A 22963-nucleotide genomic window follows, 5' to 3' on the forward strand; every position below is an offset into this window, starting at 1 on the left:
TCTTGTCTCTCTCATTCTCACACCCAGCACTGGCCGCTGCCTTGTGCCCCCACTGACGTGACGGCCTGGGAGCCTTCTCCTCTGCAGCCCCTACCCCCTGCAAGAGCCTCCCTGGACTCGCTTGGCTGCAGCCCTCCCCCCCGTTCCAGGGATGCCCGGGAGTGGCAGAAGGGTGCCGGCAGGACCCCAAACCACGGGTAGAGGGATCAGGCTCCCTGGTGCCAGCAGGGGGCGCTCTCCCCAGCGTGTGTGTGGGGGGGAATGATTGCAGAGGGGAGAGAGGGGTCCCAAGGCTGAGTGGCGGGTGGTCCCTGCTCTCTCTGGGGCACCAACGGGGTGGGATGTGGGGGGAAAACCCAGCAGAAGGGGGAACACAGGAGAGGGAATGGTCCGCTGCTCCCCCAGCGCCTTGTTTAGTGGGGGGGGACTCCAGCCACCCATGTAGACAGACGGGGCGGGGGCGGGCTGCCCCCCATCTGCTTCCAGTGCGGGACAGCAGGAGAAGTGGGGGGGGCCGGGGGGGCTGGGGCGCCCTGCCGCGCTCTCCCGGGGCGGGGTGTGGAGAGAGCTGGCGGGGGGGGGGTTGGAGGGGGGGGGAAGAGTCGTCTGACTTCATCCCCGGAGCTCGCCATTGGCCCCGCGGCCCGTCACTCACAGCACTTCCTCCTCAGTCCCGGCCGTCCGTAAAGTTTGGGGGGAAGAAAAAGAAAGCAGCAGCGGAGGAGAGCGAGAGGCGCCGGCCGGGTCCCCGTGCGCCCCCGGCCGTGCCAGGACCCGTGCGCCCCGGCCGTGCGCCCCCGGCCGTGCCAGGACCCGTGCGCCCCGGCCGTGCGCCCCCCCTGGCCGGCTCTCGTGCGCCGCGCCCCTCCGGGATGCGCTGCCCGCTTCGGATGTGACAGCCAGACCCGGACGCCTGGGTTCGGGGTGCAGGGGCGGGGGAGTCTGTGCGTCTCTCCGGGGGCCTCCATGGCCTCCCCACCCGCCTGCGCCGGTCCCCCGGCCCTCCCCTCTTCCCCCGGGACCCCGGGAGGCTGCCTGGCAGCCCCGGAGCCCGCGCCGATGGCGCCTGGATCCTGCGCCGCTTGCCAGGGGGTCTCTTTCCACCTCCAGATCGGGCTGACCCGGGAGTTCGTCCTGCTCCCCGCGGCCTCGGACCTGGCTCATGTCAAGCAGCTGGCCTGCTCCATCGTGGACCAGAAGGTAAAGGGGGGATGGGGCGGGTGTGGGGCGGTCTGGGGGTCAGGCGCTGCCCGGAGGGACCAGATAACTCCGGGCCCAAGAAGCGAGAGAGGCTCTGTCTCTGTCTGTCTGTGTGTAATTGTGTCTAGATCGTCCTGTGTGTGTGTTTGTGTATCTAAATTGGCGTGTGTGAGAGACCATGTGCGATTGTATGTTGTGTGTATGATTGTGGTGTGTGACTGTGTGTTGTATGATTGTGTATCTGTACTGTTGTGAGTGTGTGACTGTGATTGCGTATTGTGTGTATGATTGTGGTGTGTGACTGTGATTGCATGTCGTGTGTATGTGGGGGTGTGTGTGACGACGATTGTGTGTTGTATGATTGTGTATCTGTATTGTGAGTGTGTGACTGTGTGATTGTGATTGTGTATCTGTACTGTTATGAGTGTGTGACTGCAACTGCACATTGTGTGTATGATTGTGGTGTGTGTGTGTGACTGTGCGATTCCGTGTCGTGTGTATGATTGTGGTGTGTGTGTGTGTGACTGTGCGATTCCGTGTTGTGTGTATGATTGTGGTGCATGTGGCAAGAGTGTTTGCATGACTGTGTCTGTGCATCAAGACTTAATGTGTGTGCCTGGAATTGCGTGTGTCCACATGGGTGTGTGTCTGGGAGCCTGCGAGCTGGGCTGCCTGTATCAGCTGCGTGGGGTGGGAAGGTTTAACTGCAGTTGTGGTGTTTTGATGCTATACTGTGCATGGTGGAGGGAGAGGCAGGCCTGGGACGGGGGTCGATGGGGAAAGAAGTGGGGTGCAGAAGCCGTGTGGGGGTAGATAGGGTAATGAAGCCAGGCGGAGGGTCTGGGAGGCAGCCAGCTGGGGCCAGACTCTGGGTTGGGGTTGGGGGCTGGGTCCCATCTCTGCCCAACTCCCCCCATGGGGGCGGGGATTTCATTTGGTTGGAAACTGCAACTTTTGCGGTTTAAGCTCCGAGTCTGGTGCTCCTCATCCTCCCCCAGGTAAAGGGGTTCTTCTGCCCCCGCTCCCCGAAACAGCAGGACTTCCACCAACGAGTGGAAACTCTACCCGTGGCTCCTTGCCTGACGGGAAAGGGGTGAGGTTTTCCAGCTCCCAGAGGCCCAGCTGGGTTCACGGAGGCCCATGGGATGGGGCAGATCAGAGGGGACCCCTCCATCCTTGTTCTGGGGCATGACAGGGAAGGAGTTGTGGGGCCAGGGTCTGGTCTGGGTGCTGGGAGGTCTGGGAGTTCAGGGCTGGGTATCCGTGCTGGGAGCTTGGGTCTGGGTGATGAAGATTCTGCAGTGTGTGTTTCAGGGACTCCCTTGATCACTTGATTCCCAGTAACGAGCTCCAGGACTGACCTCCCCCCATATATCCCCCCCCCCACGCTGGTGTCCTTCTCCTGGGGTCTTGGGGCACAGGCTATGGAGACCTAAAGGGAAGGGGAGCAGAGGGATGCATCACAAACCTGTTTCATGCCCCCCTGCCCCAGTCCAAACTCCGTGCTGTTGGGCCTACCTTTCCAGTTGGATCTGCAGTCCCTGCACAGGAGCCGCCAGGGCTGGGAAGCAGGGGTGACCCCAATGGCTGGGGATGTGACACACCCCCCCCCCCGCTGGCTGGGGAAAGGGCCCCATCTCCCTCTGCTGGATCTCCTAGCTGGAGAGCCTGAGCAAGGAGAGCCTGATCTTCAGAGCCTGGGCAAGGAGCGACTTTGCAGCTGGCTCGGACGCCATGAGTCAGAACCGATCCAGATCACTAGCCCTCGAGCTTGGCCCAGATTGGTTAATCCCCGAGGCCTTGGACACAGTAGTTTCTGGCCGGGGGGGGTGGGAACAGATGATGCCACAGCGTCAGGGAGCCCTTTTGTGGGGCTTAGGGAGGTGTCCCTCTGGGGGTGTAGTGCATTCATTGTGGCGGGGTGGACAGGAAGGGCGTTGTGGATGTGAGGCATGCAAGGAGGGGAAGGCGCTAACTGTAGGGGCCATGTGGGGGAGCAGGCCAAAGGGTAAACAGGGGCCGCTCTTGGATGAGAGACCTCAGAGATGCTGCAGGCAGAGACATTGTGGTCAAGTGGAAAGGGCACAGGATTGGGAGCCAGGACTCCTGCGTTCTAGCCCCAGCTGTGGGAGGGGAGTGGAGGCTAGTGGTTGGGCGGGGCCTGGATGTCAGGACTCCTGGGTTCTGCCCCCCAGCTCTGAGGTTTAATGTGGCCTTGCATTCAGCACAGGAGACTGTAAGGCCTTGGGCAAGTCATGTCCTCTCTCTCCGCTCTCCTTGTACTCTACTGGGCGTTGAGATCCGTGGACGTGCAGTGCCACTGAAGAGTTGTCTTACTATCCGTAGGGGGTACTCTTCCCCTTGGATGCAGTATTGGGGCATTGCCTGGAGGCCCCAGGCAGGGATCAGCCCCAGCCTGGTGCTAGGGGTAGGGTGCTGTTGGAGGTGCTGGCCGCTATAGGAAATGCAAAAGGCCATGATTGCTTGTGGTTACTAAAGCTCCCACCGCTGCTTTTCACAAGGGAAGGCCTCTTAGCTCAGGTCTCCTGGCTAAATTCCAGTCTGGGTATTTGGTAATTGTCTTCCACTTCCTTAAATTCCTGTCTGTAGTTTCAGGTTGGCTCATGCTTCACTTCCTCCGTTCTGAACCGTAGAAAGTTTGTCTGGCTGTTAAAGAGCTGCTGCGCCTCACCCCAGAGGTGGCTGCATTTCAGTGCCCAGTGTTTAGATTTTGCTCGGTGCTTTGTGGATCCTCCAAGGCCCCGTAGAAATATGAGCCTGCTGATTAGTAGGCCTTGCCCTGATCTTGATCTAGCCTTGAATAGAGGGGCCGGTCCCTGATGCCTGTGCTGGCTGGGAGAGGAGCTCCCTCCCTTCGGGTTTATTGCCTGCTGTTATGTGCCTGCTTCCTGCAGATCAGTAACAGTTTTGGCAGCAGCTGGGAGAAGGGAAAGCGTGACTCCGGGATTAACCCTTAGCTGGCCAGTCCAGGAGGAGGAGAAAAAGGCCGGGTTTGACCATCCCGGCTCTTTGGGGATGCCCTAGAACGAGCCAGCTGGCCTCGTAACTGGGGTGTGTGTGATTATTCCCACTTCCCCTGTTGTGGGCTCACGCTGCCTCAATGCTTCCCCCCCCCCCCAAGTCTTCTCTTCTGGTGGGTCTACAAGGGGAGCAGAACGGGGCATCAGAGTCACTCCCCCCTCCCAGGAGACACCTCTTGCCCCAAAGACCTGCCTCCCTAGCTGGATATCCGTTCCCTGCCTCCAGAGACAGAGGAGCGAAGGAGGGAGACAGGCTGCTCCCCCAGGCCTGCACTGGGATGTGGTATTGTAGCGGGGCTGGGATCCACCCCCTGCAACCCGGGGAAGGCCCTGAGGGGAGGTGGAGAGCGGATTCACCGGCCTGCAGCTGCTTTTGTCTCTTATGGCGCTGCCACGCTCCACCCCAGAGGGGGCTGCATTTCGGTGCTTGGAGGAGCAGCCCCCGTAGCTTGGTAGGGACAAGGCACGAACTGTGCACACATACCGTGTCATCCCCCCTCCCCGATCAGTTGTCCGCATTTTGGAGCAGGGACTGTCTTTCTGTTCTGTGCCAAGCGCTGCACAGACACAGTGAGGGCCAGGGCTGTGGCCGGGCTCCTAGGCACGACCGCAATAAACACTAATAGCAATAAAAACGTACAGCGCCTGGCGCAATGAGGTCCTGGTCCAGGAGTGGGGTGCCTAGGTACTACCGTAATACACCTAATAGTTATATAATACAATACAGAGTAATACAGCCACTCTCACAATTGGGTCCTAGTGTGTGACTGGGTGCTGCCATAACACACCTAATAATTAGGATCACCTGGGAATTGGCTGATCTACCACAGGCTGCGTCCCACGGGGGCAGGGAGTACTGAACCAGGGTAGAAAGAAGAGCTCCTGTGGGCCTCCAAGGGACCAGACACCTTGTGGGGAGTAAGGCCCCACTGGCCTCATCTCCAGCTTTGAATCTGTAGCTAACTGCGGTGGACTTTGAATTCCTGGGATGTTATCAGGGACTGGGCCCTGCCCATGGAAAATGCTGTGGCCCAGCGTGCCTGTGCATGGCTGCCCTCCGCTGGGCAGTGTCAGAACCGCTCAGTCGTGTGTCATAGCCTCGCTGCTCATGGAGATTCTCCGGTGGTGCTGGGCTTTCCGGGAAAGAGGCCTGGGTTCTGTCCTTGCCGCTGTCGTGAGGTTCGGCGGCCAAAGTCTTGGGAGGCTACGGGTTTTGTACGTTACGTGAGACAGCAGGAATGGGAGTGAAGTGTCATCACAGGTGAGGGCTGGAGGGTCTTTCAGGCTGCTAGATTTTAACCCTTTTGTGCTGGAAAATATGATCTAAAAATCCAGATCTAGGTGAAGTGTCTTTTTAAAACAGTAACACTCAAAACCATTTCTCTCCCTTTTCTTTTTTCTTTTTTTTTTTTAAATCCTGTTTGGACAAATATCAAACCGTAGATTTTAGGTCTCAAAAGAAGCCAAGTGTCCCCAGGAATAGTAAATTATTATTATTGAAGAGAATGTGGTAGCCCATAGAGATGTCTAGTTTCTCTCCATTGTGGCAGGTGCTGTACAAACATGGCAAAACCAGCAAGTCTCTGCCCTGGAGAGCTTGCAGTGTAAAAGACTCGACCGACTAGCAGGGTGAGACCTAATTAATATAGCTTCTAAGTGCTTACTATAGTATTAATGTACCTAAATAATTAGTAGAGCTGCTCATTATCTTCTCTTTTGCCCACACTTCACCCAGAAATGATTCCAAATACAATGGCGAGAATCGTAAATTTATTGCAAACCTTGTGAGACTTTGAGTTTGTTTCCCTCCCCCCACAAGTCCCCAGCTGCAGGAGTCAGGTTATGACCTTCGGATCTCCGCTTACATTTTTTTTTGTTTTTAAAATGTAAGTTCTTGTGGTTGTGGACAAAAGCTTGAAAATATGGGCCCTGAGATTCTATGATACTAGAAGGCAAATAAATAACCTCAAATCTATTATTTAAAAAAAAACCTCATGATTCTTGGGGCCTCTCTTTTATACAGTGTGTATATAGGACACTTTATCCCTATGCTCTATCTATCTATTTATCTATCTATCTACATGCAAACACCCCCCACCCCTATTTTGTATCCATCCCTCTGTCCTAATCCGGCCCTCGTTACCACAGTACTGCACTCCTCGCAAATATTTAATGCATGTATTTCTGTAAATACCTCTGCTTCTGGGGTGGAAGGAATGCAGCTCTCTGAGTGCCATGGAGACGCTGCCCAGTCGTGTGGGGTGGGGAAGTGAAGAACTCCCTTACTGCTACAGGGAGGAGTCAGGCTGGACAATTGTCCCGGCCCCACAGCAGATTAGGAGCCCAGTCCGGCTCTCGGTCTCTTTGACAGTCACAAGTGGGTGGGACAATTGGTTTATGGGGCGTTCAGCTGTTCAACTCACCCGATTCACTGAGGCCTCCTACCGAGCCACCAGCCGCTCCCTGCAACCTGGGATCTTTGGGCAGCCCATGGCTGCACGGAGCAAAGCTGCAGCTTGCACCACTGACCCTGTGGTTGTGGCCGGGTCACGTCCCACCCCACGGCTGGCGCCACAGCTGGGCGGAGTGGGTGGGGGAGGCGCTGTAATTAGCCCCCCTGCAGCGGCTGCCTCCCTCTCTCCCTGCACCAGGGAAGCAGCTGCTCCCCTTGGCCCGTGTGCTCCAAAACACCCATCCACAGGGTTAATCTCCTGTGTGAGAATCGAGAAGGGCAGCCCTGGTGTTGGGATCCAATGATACGTGGCAGTGCCAGAGCTGGGGTCTTCTTGCACAACAGGCCTGGAAAGGAAAGCTAGGCCCCAGGGGCACACTTTGAACTTGGCATCCTGTTCGGTGGGAGTTACCCTGAGTAGGCAAAAGGGCTCTGGGAGCCAGGATTCCTGGGTTCTATCCCCAGCTCTGGCAAGGGAGCGGGGTTCAGTGGTTAGAGCAGGGGGGCTGGGACTCCTGGGTTTTATCCCAGTTCTGGCAGGGGAGCGGGATTCAGTGGTTAGAGCAGGGGGGGGCTGGGACTCCTGGGTTCTTTTCCCTGCTCTGCTTCTGACTCACTCAGCATCCTTGGATGAGGGACTTGGCCTCTACTGGGCCTCAGTTTCCTCCTGTGTGACAGCTCCACACAGCCTGTTGCTGCACCGTGGCTGCTGGAGGAGCCTGGCTCCTCAGAGGGGGAATGGGGGGGGCGGGGAGTGCAGTGTCGGCACCTGCGCCAGCCCTTCACTGAACTCTCTGGGCCCCGGGCCAAGAGCCCTGCTTCTAACCACGTCCTGACAACAGGCAGCCGGCTGCAGCCGCAGAGCTGCGGCACGAGCCCTTTCCCAGAGGTCCCTCGTGGGCTCCCCACCTCCCCGCTGCCTCCCCCCTGCCCAGAACCGACCAGGCCGTGGCCCTGTTCAACCCAGCTTGAGCTGCAGCTTCCCCAGCCCTGACCCCAGCCCCTCCCCCTGCTTGGCTCCAGCTCTCTGGGGCGGCCTTCCCTTCCTGTCTTTGGTGGTCCCCAGCCCAGTGGTATCTGTGCACTTCACACTCTTTGGTGTATTTATCCTCATAAGCCCTGCCTGTAAGGCAGGGTGGTGCTGTTCTCCCCCCTGACCCCCCCGTTATAGATGGGGAAACTGAGGCACATAGGAGCTAAGTGACTTGTCCAAGGTTGCACAGAGGAGCCTGTTGCAGAGCTGGGAACTGAACCCTGGTCTCTTGAGTCGCTGCCCAGCTCCATCCCCACCTGGCCCTTTGTGTCTTTAGTCATGCCACCCCCCAAGCCCAGGGCACATCACGGTTACCCCCGCCCCATCCCAGCCCTGTGGCCCCTCCTTCACGTCCCAAGAGTCCCCGTGTCCTGCTCGACAATACCCTGCCCCCACTTGCCCACACCTGGGCACCTGGCCTCATCCTGAGGTTGTCTGGGAGGGTAAGACGTTGAGGGAAGGGTTGTCTGTCTCCCTTCCCTCCTTCCATCCGCAGTACTGTGGCTGTCCCCGTGTCCATCCTTCTGTCCATCTGTCCTCCTGTCCCTCCTTCTGTCCACTGCTTGTCTGTCCATTTGTCCTCCTCTCCATCCTTCCGTCCACTGTCTCTGTCCATCTGTCCTCCCATCCAGCCTCCATCTGTCCTTTGATCCATTCACTCTCTTATCTAACCATCTGTTGTTCTATCCATCCTTCCAGCTACTGTCTGCCCATCCATCCAGCTGCCCGCAATATCCTAGCTGTCCTTCTATTCCTCCTTCCATCCACTGTGTCTGTCTGTCCATCTGTTCTTCAATCCATCCTTCCACCCATCCGCTGTCTGTCTCTCCATTTTATCCTCCTCTCTGCCCTTCAATCTCCCTCTCTGCCCATCCACCCACGCTGGGGCTGGCTATCTCAGCCCAGATCGGTCTGTCTCTCAGCCTCCTGGTCTCAAAGAGAGGAACCCGCTTTCCTGACTTGCTTGTCGCTGCAGCAGGCCCGGTTCTGACCGTGCCAGCCTTGGGGATGTGTGCTGAGCTCTCCGGACAGCTCCCCTGCTAGCCGCTCTCTAGGCCCTGAGTGAGGGGTTTTATTGTCCCTTGGCTCTTCCTGAGAACAAGATGGGCGGTTGTGGCGGGGGGGGGGGGGGAGATGGCTCCCCTGAGCTGAGCTTGCAAGCTGGCTGATCAGGGTGCATCTGTGGGTGTGTGAGGTGACTCCTCCTCCTGGCGCTGGTGGAGTGGAACAGGCTGGGCCCTGCTTGGGCAGGAGGAAGGAAGGAAGAGGCCGGAGATCAACTGGAACCAGATCGCTCCTCGCTGGGGCCAGCTCAGAGCCAAAAATAACCCCACGGATTTGCATAAGCAGCTGGAGGGAGAGCGCGGCAGCCCCTGTGTCCAGGCTGCCCTTTGTGGGCTCTGCCATCAGATGTGAGGGGGGGGCGCCCTTCCAGCTGACAGTGGGGGAGCCAGAGCACCCAGTTCCACTGTACTGGTGGGGAAACTGAGGCACGGGGGAACTGAAGAGAGTTGCCCAGGGAGTCTGTCTGCAGCAGAGCAGGGCCCTGCTGGCCACTGATGGGATAACACGCCCCCACCTAGTAGGCGGCCCCAGGCACCCATGCATCAGACCCTCATCCCCTCCTGGCTGGAGGAAGCCATCGGGGCAGCTGTGGGCCCTTTGGCCCGGGATCTTTTCTGTCTCCCCCAGGGAGCCCGAGCTGCCAGAGAGCCTTAAACACCCCATGTGCCAGCCCCGTCTCCTGGCACCAGCACTGCCTTGGGGATGGATCTGGTGGGGAGCTCTCAGAGCAGAGGAGGGGATGCACTAATGGGTCACCGGGCCCTGTCTTTCCTCCCCAGCTCCTCCCCATGGGTGGGGCCCCCAAAGTCCAGGCTGGGCTCAGCAGCCATGGAAGGTACTGAGGGCAGCTAGAAGTTCGCAACAATGCAACCACTGCTCCCCACCAGCCACCGCAACTTCTGTGAGATTGGGCTTAGAGTGAGGGGATGGGGGGCAGCGCTGGGAACCAGGACTCCTAGGTTCTGTCCCCAGCTCTGGGAGGGGAGTGGGATCTAGTGGTTAGAGCAGGGGGACTGGGAGCCAGGACTCCTGGGTTCTGTCCCCAGCTCTGGGAGGGGAGTGGGAACCAGGACTCCTGGGTTCTGTCCCAGCTCTGGGAGGGGAGTGGGGTCCAAGGGTTGGATGGGGGGCAGGGCTGGGAGTCAGGGCTGGGTTCTATTCTGAGCTCTGTCATTGATTCACTGTTTGGTCTTGAGTGAGTCACTTGCCACCTCTGTGCTTTGGCTGTTGAATGCAGGCCTGGCTGCTCCCTGGCCCTGCCCCTCTCTGGCTCAGTAGTGGGTGGGATGGGGTGGGCTGTATATGCCCCCATGCAGAGGCGCACCTGCTCGGGGTGTTCCCTGCCAGCCAACAGGGAGCCGTCTTCTGCTGGATATTAGGTCTGGTAAGCTGTGGGAGGGGATCAGAAGTACATAAGAATGGCCATCCTGGGTCAGACCAAAGGTCCATCTAGCCTGGTATCCTGTCTTCCGACAGTGGCCAATGCCAGGTGTCTCAGAGGGAACGAACAGAACAGGTCATCATCAAGTGATCCGTCCCTTGTCATCCAGTTCCAGCTTCTATTAGATTTAGGGACACCCAGAGCATGGAGTTGCATCCTGGACCCTCTTGGCTAATAGCCATGGAGGGACCTGTCCTTCAGGAACTGATCTAATTCTTTTTGAACCCTGTTATACTTTTGGCCTTCACAACATCCCCTGCAAGGAGTTCCACAGGTTGACGGTGCGTTGTGTGACGAAGCACTTCCTTTTCTTTGTTTGAAACCTGCTGCCTATTGATTTCATCGGGTGACCCCTCCCTGGTTCTTGTTCCCTGAAGTGGTAAATAACACGTCCCTAGTCATTTTCTTCACGCCATTCATTATTTTATAGACTTCGGTCATATCCCCCTTAGTCGTCTCTTTCCCAAGCTGACCAGTCCCAGCCTTATTAATCTCTCCTCATGTGGAAACTGCTCCATACACTTAATCATTTTTGTTGCCCATCTCTGTACCTTTTCCAATCATCTCTCTTTTTTGAGATGGGACGACCAGAACCGCATGTAGTATTCAAGGAGTGGGCGTACCATGGCTTTCTATCGGGCAGTTATAATGTTCTCTGCCTTATTATCCATCCCTTTCCTAATGGTTCCTAACATTCTGTTCGCTTTCTTGGACTGTCCTGCTTGTTAAGCTGGTCTTTTCAGAGAACTATCCATGATGACTCCAAGATCTCTTTCTTGAGTGGTAACAGCTGATTTAGACCCCCTCATTTTGTATGTAAAGTTGGGATTATGTGCATTATATGCATTAATTTGCATTTATCAACATTGAATTTCATCTGCCATTTTCTTGCCCGGTCACCCAGTTTGGTGAGATCCCTCTGTACCTCTTTGCGGTCTGCTATGGACTTAGCTATCTTGAGTAATTTTGTACTGTCTGGAAACTTTGCCACCTCACTGATCACCCCTTTTACCAGATCATTTAGGAATATGTTGAACAGCACAGCCCAGTACAGATCCTAGCGGGACCCTGCTATTTACCTCTCTCCATTGTGAGAACTGACTGTTTATTCCTACCCTTTATTTCCTGTCTTTTAGCCAGTTACTGATTCATGAGTGGCTCTTCCCGCTTATCCCATGACTGCTTAAGAGCCTTTGGTGAGGGGACCTAGTCAAAGGCTTTGTGAAAGTCTAAGTAGATTATATCCACCGAATCATTCTTGTCCACATGTTTGCTGACACCCTCAAAAAATTCTAACAGATTGGTGAGGCGTGATTTCCCGTTACAAAGGCCGTGTTGACTCTTCCCAACATATCCTGTTCATCTGTGTGTCTGATAATTCTGTTCTTTACTATAGGGTCAACCAATTTGCCTGGTCCTGAAGTTAGACTTAACCGGCCTGTCATTGCCTCTGCAGCCTTCTTAAAAACTGGATGTCACATTAGCTCTCTGCCAGTCGTCTGGTTCAGAGGCTGCTTTAAGCGGTAGGTTACCTACCCTAGTTAGTAGTTCTGCAATTTCATATTTGAGTCCCTTCAAAACTCTTGGTCTTGGTGACTTATTACTGTTTAATTTATCAGTTTGTTCTGAAACCTCCTCTACTGACATCTCCATCTGGGACCGCTCCTCAGAATTGTCACTGAAGAAGAATGGCTCACATGTGGGAATCTCCCTCATATCCTCTGTAGTGAAGACAGATGCAAAGAATTCACCTAGCTTCTTCTCTGCAATGCCTTTGTCTTCCTTGAGTGCTCCTTTAGCACCTCGATTATCCAGTGGCCCCACTGATTATTCGGCCCACTTCCTGCTTCTGATGTACTTATAAACAGTTTTGCGCTAGTTTTTGTGTCTTTTGATAGTTGCTCTTCAAATTCTGTCTTGGCCGGCCTAATTAGACTTTTACACTTGACTTGCCAGAGTTTATGCTCCTTTCTGTTTCCTCAGTTGGATTTGACTTCCAGTTTTTAAAAGATGTCTTTTTGTCTCTGGGCTGCCTACTTTATTCTGCTGTTTAGCCATGATAGCATTTTTTTGGTCCTTTTACTGTTGTGTGTGTGTGTGTATAAATTTAGTTTGAGCCTCTATTCTGGTGTTTTCAAAAAGTTTCCATGCAGCTTGCAGGCATTTCACCCTTGTGACTGTTCCTTTTAATGTCCATTTAATTAGCCTCGTCATTTTAGTGTAGTTCCCCCTTTTTGTAGTTAAATACTGCTGTGGTGGGTTTCTTAGGTGTTTCCCTCCCTACACTGATGTTAAATTTAATTGCCATGTGGTTGAGCTGTATGTGCCTCTTGGACCGGATCCTGTGCACCACGTAGGGCTAAATTAAGAATTGCCTCAGCAGGGTATTTACTGCATGGCTCGGCTGTGTCCCCCAGCACTCAGCCATGGCCTCCCCGTCCCATGTCTGTCTGTCTGTCTGTCCTCACAGTTCCCAGAGTGCGGCTTCTACGGGCTCTATGACAAGATCCTGCTCTTCAAACATGACCTGTCGTCCGCCAACATCCTGCAGCTGGTGCGCGTGGCCGGAGACATCCAGGAGGGGGACTTGGTGGAGGTGGTGCTCTCAGGTAACACACGCGTGTGTGTGGATGAGGGGGAGAGAGAGAAAAAGGGCTGTGTGGGTGTCTACATGCCTTCTGCCCCCTGCTGGAGGGGATGGGTCCTGCTCTGTGTGTGCGTGTGTGTGTGTCCCTGCTGGAGGGAATGAGCCCTGCTGTGTGCGTGTGTGTGTGTCCCTGCTGGAGGGAATGAGCCCTGCTGTGTGCGTGTGTGTGTGTGTGTGTGTCCCTGCTGGAGGGGATGAGCCCTGCTGTGTGTGTGTGGTGCGTCTGCATGCGTGTGTGTGTCCCTGCTGCCCCCTGCTGGAGGGGATGGGCCCTGCTCTGTGTGTGTGTGTGTGTGTGTGTGTGTGTGACACCTTGCTGCCCCCTGCTGGAGGGGATGGGCCCTGCTCTGTGTGTGTGACACCACAACACACTTGCCCTCCTTTCCCAGACGCTCGCTAGCCCATCCGAGCTCTTCCCACGCGACCCGCTCCGCACTGGCTTGCACCTGCCCGCGCCCTAGGCTGTCCAGCTGCTGATCCCGGCCGGGTGGCGCTGTGAGGGCATTGCCAGCGTGTTCCCCAGCCCGTGGCAGCCGATCCCGGCTCGGTGGCGGTGGCTGCTTTGCTTGCCTTGTGTCGGCAGAAGGCTGGGCGGACCGATGGGGCGCTGAGGGCTGGGCAGGGCAGAATGGGGCCGCCCACAGGGCTGGTGAAGCAGGTGCTACACCGGCACGACGCTGCCCCTTGGCACATTGCCACACGACTGGCAGGGCCTGGTTCGGGGTGCAGGAGAGGACGGGACACAGTGCCACGGGGGGGCTCGGGGCTGGGCGATGGCGGGGGGACAGGACGTGTCTCGGTGCCAGGGGTCCCTGGGCAGAGGCTGGGATATAGCGCCTGGTGCCTGGGTACTGATGATGGTGTAGTCACTCCGGGGCTGTGGGTGGGTGGGGAGCTTCCCCACGCATGGCTGTGGGCTGCGCCCGGGCCCCTGGCTCCCTGGCGCCATCGCTCTCCTCCGCTGCTGCCCGCCCACGGCTGCTTTCACTCCCGCCGGTGCCCAGGTGCTGTTTTGAGTCAGGGCTGCCTGCGCGCGCCCCGGCAGGAAGTGGTTTGGGGGCCGGCTCCCTGGCACGAGACCTGGTGGGGGGAAGGGCAGGGGCGCTGCAGCTCCGGGGCCCACGGCAGTGACGTTCCCCCCCCTCAACCCGCAGGAAATCCTGCCCCGCGTCCGCCCAATCTGTGCCAGAGGCCCCTGTGCTAGAGAATCCCCGGTGTCGGGGGTCTCACCAGCAGGGGGCGCCCCTGGCACCAACGGGGGGTCTGGCCACTGCCGAAAGTGGGGTGTTGGCTATGGATCGTTACGGGGATGTGGGTGCAGGGAGGTGGGTCCAGCCAGGCCCTCACTCTCCCAGGGGCAGCCAGCAGGTCTGGACTGGGCCGTGCCGTGCCCTGAGCTCCCTCCCTCTTGTCCACCAGCCTCGGCCACCTTTGAGGATTTCCGGATACGTCCGCACGCCCTGAACGTGCATTCGTACCGCGCCCCAGCCTTCTGCGACCACTGCGGGGAAATGCTCTTTGGCCTGGTGCGCCAGGGCCTCAAGTGTGACGGTATGGAGCCCAGGGGGAGGGTGTGGGGGTGTCTCCCCATCTGAGCCCAGGGGGCTGGCGACTCAGGAGTGGAGGGGTGGGGAATGAGACACGGGGCCTTTCCCCTGTAGGCGATGCCGGCTCTGATCTGGCCTCAGGACTGGGGACTGGCTGGCGTGGGGGGGGGTTGGGAGTGGCTGTTCGGTGACCCTTGTGTGTAATGAGTTGAGGGGGGGTCTCAGCCCAGTTTGAAGGGGGTCCCACTGCACAAACCAGCCGGTGAGAAACAACCCACAAAGCCCCACAGATGCCCCCGGGGGGAGATCTCTCTAGGATGGGGGCTGGCATCGCTCTTCCACCCCCCCAGGTCTCCTCTGCCTGGCCTGGGGGGTTGGGGTCGGGGTGCCTGGTGCTGGGGACATTCTGCTTTTGACCTTGGTGGCTCCGGCGCGTGGCTGTGACCCCCTTGCCACGTGCCCTGTCCGAGCCCTAGGACACAGCCAGAGACGGAGTCACTTAGCGTGTAGGAAATTAACCGATTTAATGCTTAACTCAGGCTCTGAGCTGTCCTGTTAAACCAGCGTCCCAGACGGATCCGCGCTGGGGCCTGCCCCACTCCTTGGGCTGGGACCGCTGCCCAGAGCCGTGCCCCCCTGCCGCCGCCTCCCGTCCGTCTGTCTGTCTTACACTTAGATCATAGGCTCTGTGGGGGAGGACTGCCTTGGTCTTCGGACAGCGCCATGGGGCCCCGATCCCGCCGTGGGGCCCTGATCCCATACTGGGCCTCCCCTGCCCCCGGGCCCTCCTGCCGCCCGTCCGGTCGGAAATGTGACGCAGGCGGCTCCTCCGTGTTGCAGGTTGTGGCCTGAATTACCACAAACGCTGCGCCTTCAACATCCCCAACAACTGCAGCGGGGCCCGCAAGCGCCGCCTCTCGGCCACCTCGCTGGCCACCTCGCAGTCCCTGCGTCTCGCCACCTCCGAGTCGCTGCCCTGCGCCCCCGACGAGCTGGTAAGGGCCCCCGCTGGGTAGGGGCGAGGACCGCCCGGCCCTGCATCGCGGGCCAACCCCTGATATGGCGCTGGCCGTGCGTCGTGGCCACCTGAGCTGTGTGTCTTGCCCCCTATACTGCCCGGCTCAGGGAGATTCTTCTCAGGCTGGAGGGGCAGGGTCTGGGTGCTGGGGAAGGGAGCGGTCTGGCGTCCATCCTCCCTACTGCTGGGTAGTTTAGAGCTCTGGCTAGCCGTGACCAAGGATCGTGCCCCAGAAGAGTGGGGGTGGGGGTGGATGGGCAGCCCCTGGGTGTCACAAGTTCAGGTTTCGACCCAGCTCTCAATGTACTGGGTCCCCAGCTGGAAGTCCCACCCCCCCATCCCTGAGGGAGCTAACTGCCCCACCCCCGCCCCATGGCAGCGCTAACTGGCCCCCTCTGTGGCTGCTGCAGCACTGGGTTGGCCATGGAACGTGACCCCCCCTCCCCCACCTCATTCCCGCCATGTCCCGTACCCCCCTCCCCTGCAGAGCCGGAGCTCCATGGAGACCTTGCCCCGCCGGCTCACCAGCACCTCCTACATCGGGCGCCCCATCGAGCTGGACAAGCTGTTCCTGTCCAAGGTCAAGGTGCCCCACACCTTCCTCATCCACTCGTACACCCGCCCCACCGTCTGCCAGTTCTGCAAGAAGTTGCTCAAGGGGCTCTTCCGCCAGGGCCTGCAGTGCAAAGGTGACCGGGGGAGGGAGAGAGGTGGGGGGGGTCAGGTGGGACTCATTCTCCAAGAAGGGCCAAGGTAGGGAAATGAGAGGGGAGCACTGGGTGCACATGGCCGGTGGAACTCCCTGCCACTGGAGGGTCCAGCTGGATGTAAGAAGGGGCTGGGTATTTCTATGGGAAAGGGCTTCCACTCTCACACTTCAGGGCCTGGGATGAGTGTCAGAGGGGACAGGAAAGAGATTCTCCCCACCTGCTCCACACCCACCCCTAAAAGGGAGGAGTGAATGCGCTTTCCTTTGAAGCTTTCTTAATTGGCTGCTGCTGAGAGGTGGGGCACCAGGCTAGATGGGCCCCTGGGTCTGATCTGGGGTGACAGGGAGGGGGCGGGATACTGGGCTATATAACAGAAATGGCTTCACCCAGCTCTGAAATTATTCTTATTTATTAGGTGTATTACGGTAGTGCCAAGGGGCTCCCGTCATAGACCAGGACCCCCTTGCGACAGGCACTGTACAGGCAGCTACTTCTGGGGTGGGACGTGGCAGCTGTCTGACAGAGAACAGCAACAGCATACAACAGTGCGGGGATGGGAAGTGGAGGAGAAGCCCTCAGCTGCAGGAGGGGCAGGAATGGATACGGCTGGTGGCGTTTGGCTGGGGCCCTGGGGCTCGCAGCCTGGCTGGTGCAGGGTGTCAGCGGGGGGTGGGGTGTCTGCACTTTGGGAAGGGGGTCAGGATGGTTGAGAGACGGGGCTGGAGACCCCCAAGCTGGCACCCCCCTGACGCTCTCCCCTCTTTCAGACTGCAAGTTTAACTGCCACAAACGCTGCGCCACCCGGGTGCCCAATGACTGTCTGGGCGAGACGCTCTTCAACGGCGGGGGTGAGTGGCAGCCGTGCGCGGGTGGAGGGGATGGTGGGACGCTGTCTTGGCACTACTGCCCAGGGGGGTGGCGAGGGGGACGGGACTGGGGATCCAGCCCTAGCCCTGGCTCATACAGCCTGTGGTCTGGACGATGAGTCTCCCTCGGCCCCTGCCCGCTCAGGGGCTGGGTGCGGGTGCAGAGAGGATGGGGCAGGTGGGCTGGCCCGCCTGAGCTCCCAGAATGGCAGGGTCCTGTGGGTCAGTTCTGGGCACCCCGGTTTCACACCCTGGCACTGGCAGGGCCCCCCTCCCTGGTGCTGATCCCACGGGCTCTGGTGCTGTCCCCCAGATGTGCCCATGGAAGATGCCAGCGACCTCAGCGATGCTGACAAGAACTCGCTGATGGACGAATCGGACGACTCGGGCATCATCCCCGGCTCCCACTCGGAGAATGAGCTCCACGGAGGGGACGACCCCGATGACGACGCCAGCAAATCCCAGGGGTACAGCCCTGCCCCCAAAATCTCCCCTGCCCTGCCCCTCCCTCCCCAGCCCCCTGGCTTCAGGCTACCACCAGCTAGCAGCTGCGTTTCCCGGTACGGGGAGCAAATATCCCCCGACTGCTTCACCTCTGGGTCTGGGGGACCTTCCCTGGGATTTCCTGTCCCCCCTCCAGCTCTGATGACCCTCAGTCCTGACCCACAGCCCCCACCTACCCCAGCCCTGGCCTCCCCCTGGTTCCCACAGCTCTACCGATGCTCCTCAGTCTCAGCCCGCAGCCCCCTCCCAGCTATCCCAGTTCCGGGTTCCCCCACCCACAGATCTGGTGATGCCCCTCTGTGCTGACCCGCAGCCCTCCCCATCCCCGTTATCTCAGCCCTGAGGTTCCCTGCCCCCACTCCCCCACCCCCCGCAGCTCACTTGTCCGGTTGCTGTCCCCTCAGCTCCATGGGCTACATCCCGCTGATGCGGGTGGTGCAGTCGGTGCGGCACACAACCCGAAGATCCAGCACAGCGCTGAAGGAAGGCTGGGTGGTTCACTATAGCAGCAAAGACACCCTGGTGAGCGGGGGCCGGTTCCTCTGGGGAAGCCAGGCTCAAGAGCTGGCTGTAATGGGACACAAAATTGTATTATACGGCACCGTCAGTAGGTGGTGCTGTGTGTAAAATACCCTATTTAAGCTAACCTCGGCGGTACCTGATGGACGCAGCCAGGGTGGGTGAGTGAGCTCCAGCGCCAGGCCAGTTCTGGAACAGGAGCGTGAGGAGGTGCCAGGAGTGGGACTAAGAACAGAAACAGAAGAAACAGCAGCCACGGTTGCAGACAGAAAGAACAAAAGTTGCAGGATCTCATCAACATGCCCCTCTTCAGCGCCCCACAGAACTTTATTTTTGACAAACCTTCACACTGGACAGACTGGAAACAAGATTTTTGCAAGATCTCGCATTGCTGCCAGTCAGAGAGATGACGATGAAAAGGTTCTGGCTGTGTTTGATGCATACTTTATACCGCAAAGAAAGAGCATGTTTCCACCGGAGAATTCAAGAACCAGGGGGAAATGTTGAAAGTTTAAGAACTCTGCATGCATTGGCTGAAAACTGTGTTTCTGGGAATGCAAAACATGAAAATATCAAAGACAGGCTTGTTGTTGGGTTAACAGATAATAATCTTTCACAGCAGCTACGATTGAGGAGAGATTTAACCCTAGCCACAGATATCCAGAGAGCAGAACAGTCAGAATTAGTCACACATCAGAACAAAAGGCAGGAGCAACTTGAAAAACCTAAAAGTAGCTTTGGCTTGGTTTACACTACCAACATATGTCAGTAAATCTGTGTTGCTCAGGGGTGTGGAAAATCCACACCCCGCCCGACGCAGTTATACCAACTAACCCCTGGTATAGACAGCGCTATGTTGACAAGAGGGCTTCTCCCGTCGACATAGCTATGGCCCTCGTGAACATGGATTAACTACACTGACGTAGTGTAGTAGTGGGTTCACTGAAGTGCTACACTGCAGCGTTTTAAGAATAGACCTGCCCTTCGAAGCTATAAACAGACACTTGAGAGTTAAATGTCATTATCATAAACCCCTGAGGCAAGGAGAGAGAACTAGGCTAAGAGGGACAAATTCCAGCTGCCGTGCCCAACATGTGGAAAAAGTCATATCCAGCTAGAGGTGCATGGTGTAATAATTGCACCAAATATGGACATTTTGCAGCTGTTTGCTGCACCAAAGCAGTCAGGGAGTTGACTTGTATTACAGACAATCAAGAAACGTGGCTTCTGGGATCTATCACTGTTGATGACGTAGAGCCTGCCTGGAGAGTGAAATTAAATACTCATGGCAAGACTATTAACTTTAAATTGACTCAGGATCTGACGTCACAGTCATCTCAGAAGGGACTTACAATCACCTTCGACTTCTCCAAGAGCTGAAGTCACCTGACGCAGCTCTGACTAGCCCTGGAGGGATCTGAACTGCAGGGGCCAGTTCACCACAGAAACAACTTACAGAGACAAAAGCTTTGCCTTCAGAGTGGGATCAAAGACCCAGTCGCAGCGTGGCAGCCATGATGGGCCTAGCGAGGAGGGTGGAAGAACTCAACAGAGGATTTGATGATACACTTAAAGTCGTCCTGGTTAATGTTGTTTTGTTGTTACGTGGCTGATCAATTAGGGAACAGGCTCGTTTAAAGTTGTGCAGTGCTCCCTTATAACGTTGTTTGGCAGCCGCCTGCTTTGTCCACTGCTTGCAGGAAGAGCAGCCCGTTGCAGCGAGCTGGTGGGGGCTTGGAACCAGGGTGGGCCGGCAGCCCCCCATCAGCTCACCGCTCCCCTAAGTTCCCCGTGCTATCAATTGCCTGCAGTTCAGCTGTCACTCCCCCGACTGCCATGTGCTGCTCCTGCCCTCTGCCTTGGAGCTGCTTCCCGAGCCTTCTGTTGCTGTGCAGGTGTGGGGGGATAAGAGGGGCCTAATGTCCGGGTGTCCCCTCCCCCCTGCTCCTGTCCCCCACTTTCCCCATCTCCATAGAGCTGGGGGCGGGGGGGACACGACAGGGCTCAGGACGGAGGGAGCTTGCTGGCAGCAGCTGCTGTCTCAACTTGCTGATCTACTTAAAAATGCAATGCACTTAGGGTGGGGTCAGTGTACTTAAAGGGGCAATGCGCATCTCTCTCTCTCTCTCTCTCTCTCTCACACAGGGTGTGTCTCTGTCTCTGTCTGCCGTGCTGTCTCCCCTCCCTCCGTTTGTGCTGCCTTGTAGAGTGTGAGGCTACATTAAAAACAATGTGTTAACCCTGGAGGGCTCAGCCGAGTGCTAGTTCATCATTTAGGAGTAAGGCATTCCCTGGGAAATATCCCACCCTCTTCCACCCTCTGGCTTCACCACCTCAACCAAGCTTCACAATCATCATTGCTGTGTACAGTATTAAATTGTTTGTTTAAAACTTATGCTGTGTTTGTATGCGTGTGTGTGTTTATATAATGTAGTCTTTTGTCTGGTGAACAAAATTTCCCTGGAACCTAAACCCCCCTATTTACATTAATTCTTTTGGGGAAATTGGATTTGCTTAACATCATTTTGCTTAAAGTCACGTTTTTCAGGAACATAACTACAACGTTAAGCGAGGAGTTACTGTACTGGCCTTTTGAAAGGCGATCCAGTACAAATCAATGTAAGAGACAATGCTGAGCCATACAGCGTATAGACACCTCTACCAGACAGAGCAGGGAAGAGATTAGCTGCAGATTTATGTAAATTCAGAGGATAGCATTTTGTGGTTGTTGTGGGCTGTTTTTCCAGGTATAGAGAGATAACGTACTTGAAAGACGGAACATGTTGCATTGTTATCAAGAAACCGACGTGCCCGTTCGCTCCCTTTGGCGTTCAGAACAACCAGCGATGGACAACGAACCACAAAGCACCCCAGCAGAATTTAAGTTATTCCGCACAAAATATGGTTTTGATCATATTCCCAGCAGCCCGCATTACCCACAAGCGATGGAGAGGCTGAGAGAGCTGGACAGACAGCCAAGGAAATCCTACTGCAGGACGATCCATTCCTCGCTCTTCTGCGTTACAGATCAACACCAACAGCGGCTACTGGATCCAGTCCAGCACAACTCCTGATGGGAAGACAACTCAGAGCTACTGTTCCGACTTTGGAAAATACGCACATACGCACAATCTCCGAAGTGCCCCGTCATGAGGAGAGTAGCCAAATCGCATAAAAAGGCTAAAAGAGCTCACAAACACTTTTATAACAGACGTCACTGAGTTAGAGAACTGCCCGCTCTAGAACCTGGTGAGCGTGTTCATGTCCAGTTGGGTAGAGAAGAAGGATGGACGTCTCCAGCTGCCATAAAGAAAAAGAATTCAGCGCCCAGGTCATACGTGATCGAGACCGACAGTGGAGGCGTCAGCAGAAACCATCGACATCGATAGTTTGTTCCTCAGCAAGAGCAAACTCTGCCGATGGCGGCTGCAGGACAAGAAGACGACTCCTCGAGGTTTCCAAATCGACCACGGTCCGTCATTGCGACGGCCGGCCAGGCAGGTGGCCGAGTCGTTCCGCGTTCGGGTCGTGTAACTAGAAAACCAGCAGGGTTCAGAGAGATGTGACAGACTGAGCTGCCGTGGACGGCACAGACAGGGTGACGGTGTGAATAGTGTACGTGGTAGGAAGGGAGTTGGAATGGGGTGTTAAACCATATTAGACTGTTGAGCAACCAGCTGTGTGTAACGTACTGTAGTTAAGCGAATCTTGGCTGGTTCAGGACCATGATGCCGGCCTGGGGTAGAGGTGGACTGAGGGGGGCCCAACTCCTCCCCCTCCCCCCGAGCTGGGCTGTGACCATCTGCCCAGGGCAGAGCTGCCAGCCCCATGCAGTAGACACCCCCGTGGGAACTAAGTTCGTTTCTTTCCCCTCCCCAGAGGAAGCGTCATTACTGGCGGCTGGACTGCAAGTGCATCACGCTCTTCCAGAACAACACCTCCAGCCGTTACTACAAGGTAAGCGCTCTTTGCCCTGCATGGGGCTTGGCCTCTGCGGGACCTGCCTGGTATGGGAGTCACAGGGGAAGAGCAACCCATCAGAGCCTACCTAGCCCGTCCCCTACAGCCTGTTCCCCCCCACCCCCCCTCAGGGCCCACTGAGCCAACCCCACCCAAGGCAGAGTCATCCCCTACTGTCTGTTCCTCCTAGAGAGGTGAGGGAATTGTCCCTGTCGGACTGTACCCCAGGGTTTGTAGGTTTCAGTGTCCCCAGCCCTTCCCTTGGGGAGATGTTTCCTCAGCCTGGCTGATCAGGTTCTCCGGCTCCTCCACTGAGAGTTTCACGCTGTCAATCCCGGCGAACCGTCCGTGTGTGTTGCCACCACACCCTTTGTGTCAGAGGCCCCACACTGATGACTCAGGCTGCTCAAAAATCTTTGGACAAAAAAGCCCTTTTTCCATCAAAAGACATTTTTGGCACCAAAAAAAAAAAAAGTTTAATTATTGAGGATTTTTTTTTTTTTATTGGAAATTCTCTGCAAAAAGACACCCGCTTTCTTCTGTTGTTGGAGTGAGGTCGAATTCCCGCTGCCTCTTGAGTTCCCCTGCCCCTTCGTTTTCTTCCTCTTGGGAAAAGTTGGTCGGACGTGAAAGTGTGTGCTGGGGGCGGGGGATGGGGAGGCTGGGGGTGGGAGGGGGGAGTCCACTCTTTTCCTGCTTTCCACTTGAAAAGTTTTTGGGGAAAATATTTCAAAAGTCTGAATTTCTCTCAATTTTTTAAACTTTTGAAGAAAATATTTCCCTTATTTCCCACTGTGGGGGAAAAAAAAGGAAAGAACTCTGTTTTTTGTTTTAAAAAAATAGCGTGTGTGTGTGTGTGTGTGAGAGAGAGAGAGAGAGAGAAAATGAGGGAAATAAATGGGGGGGAACCCTGAAAGTTTGGAGGGAAATCAAAGGGCTCAGAAGCCAGGCTGGGCCGAG

General features: G+C 56.6%; 1 protein-coding gene across 1 annotated transcript in view; it reads left to right on the top strand.

Annotated features, from left to right (window-relative positions):
• The first annotated feature begins 1064 nt into the window (after window positions 1–1064).
• The window catches only part of PRKD2 (protein kinase D2), a 28938-nt gene continuing 7039 nt past the window's right edge, over window positions 1065–22963 (top strand). The window contains exons 1-9 of the mRNA XM_074937887.1: window positions 1065–1200; window positions 12703–12841; window positions 14299–14430; window positions 15267–15421; window positions 15932–16133; window positions 16922–17002; window positions 17334–17487; window positions 17929–18046; window positions 21923–22000. Coding sequence (XP_074793988.1) covers window positions 14391–14430; window positions 15267–15421; window positions 15932–16133; window positions 16922–17002; window positions 17334–17487; window positions 17929–18046; window positions 21923–22000 — 828 coding nt within the window. The 5' untranslated portion in view covers window positions 1065–1200; window positions 12703–12841; window positions 14299–14390. The remainder of the gene's footprint in view (window positions 1201–12702; window positions 12842–14298; window positions 14431–15266; window positions 15422–15931; window positions 16134–16921; window positions 17003–17333; window positions 17488–17928; window positions 18047–21922; window positions 22001–22963) is intronic.

This window comes from Natator depressus, chromosome 23, assembly GCF_965152275.1.
Source record: "Natator depressus isolate rNatDep1 chromosome 23, rNatDep2.hap1, whole genome shotgun sequence".
NCBI classification, from domain to species: domain Eukaryota; kingdom Metazoa; phylum Chordata; order Testudines; family Cheloniidae; genus Natator; species Natator depressus.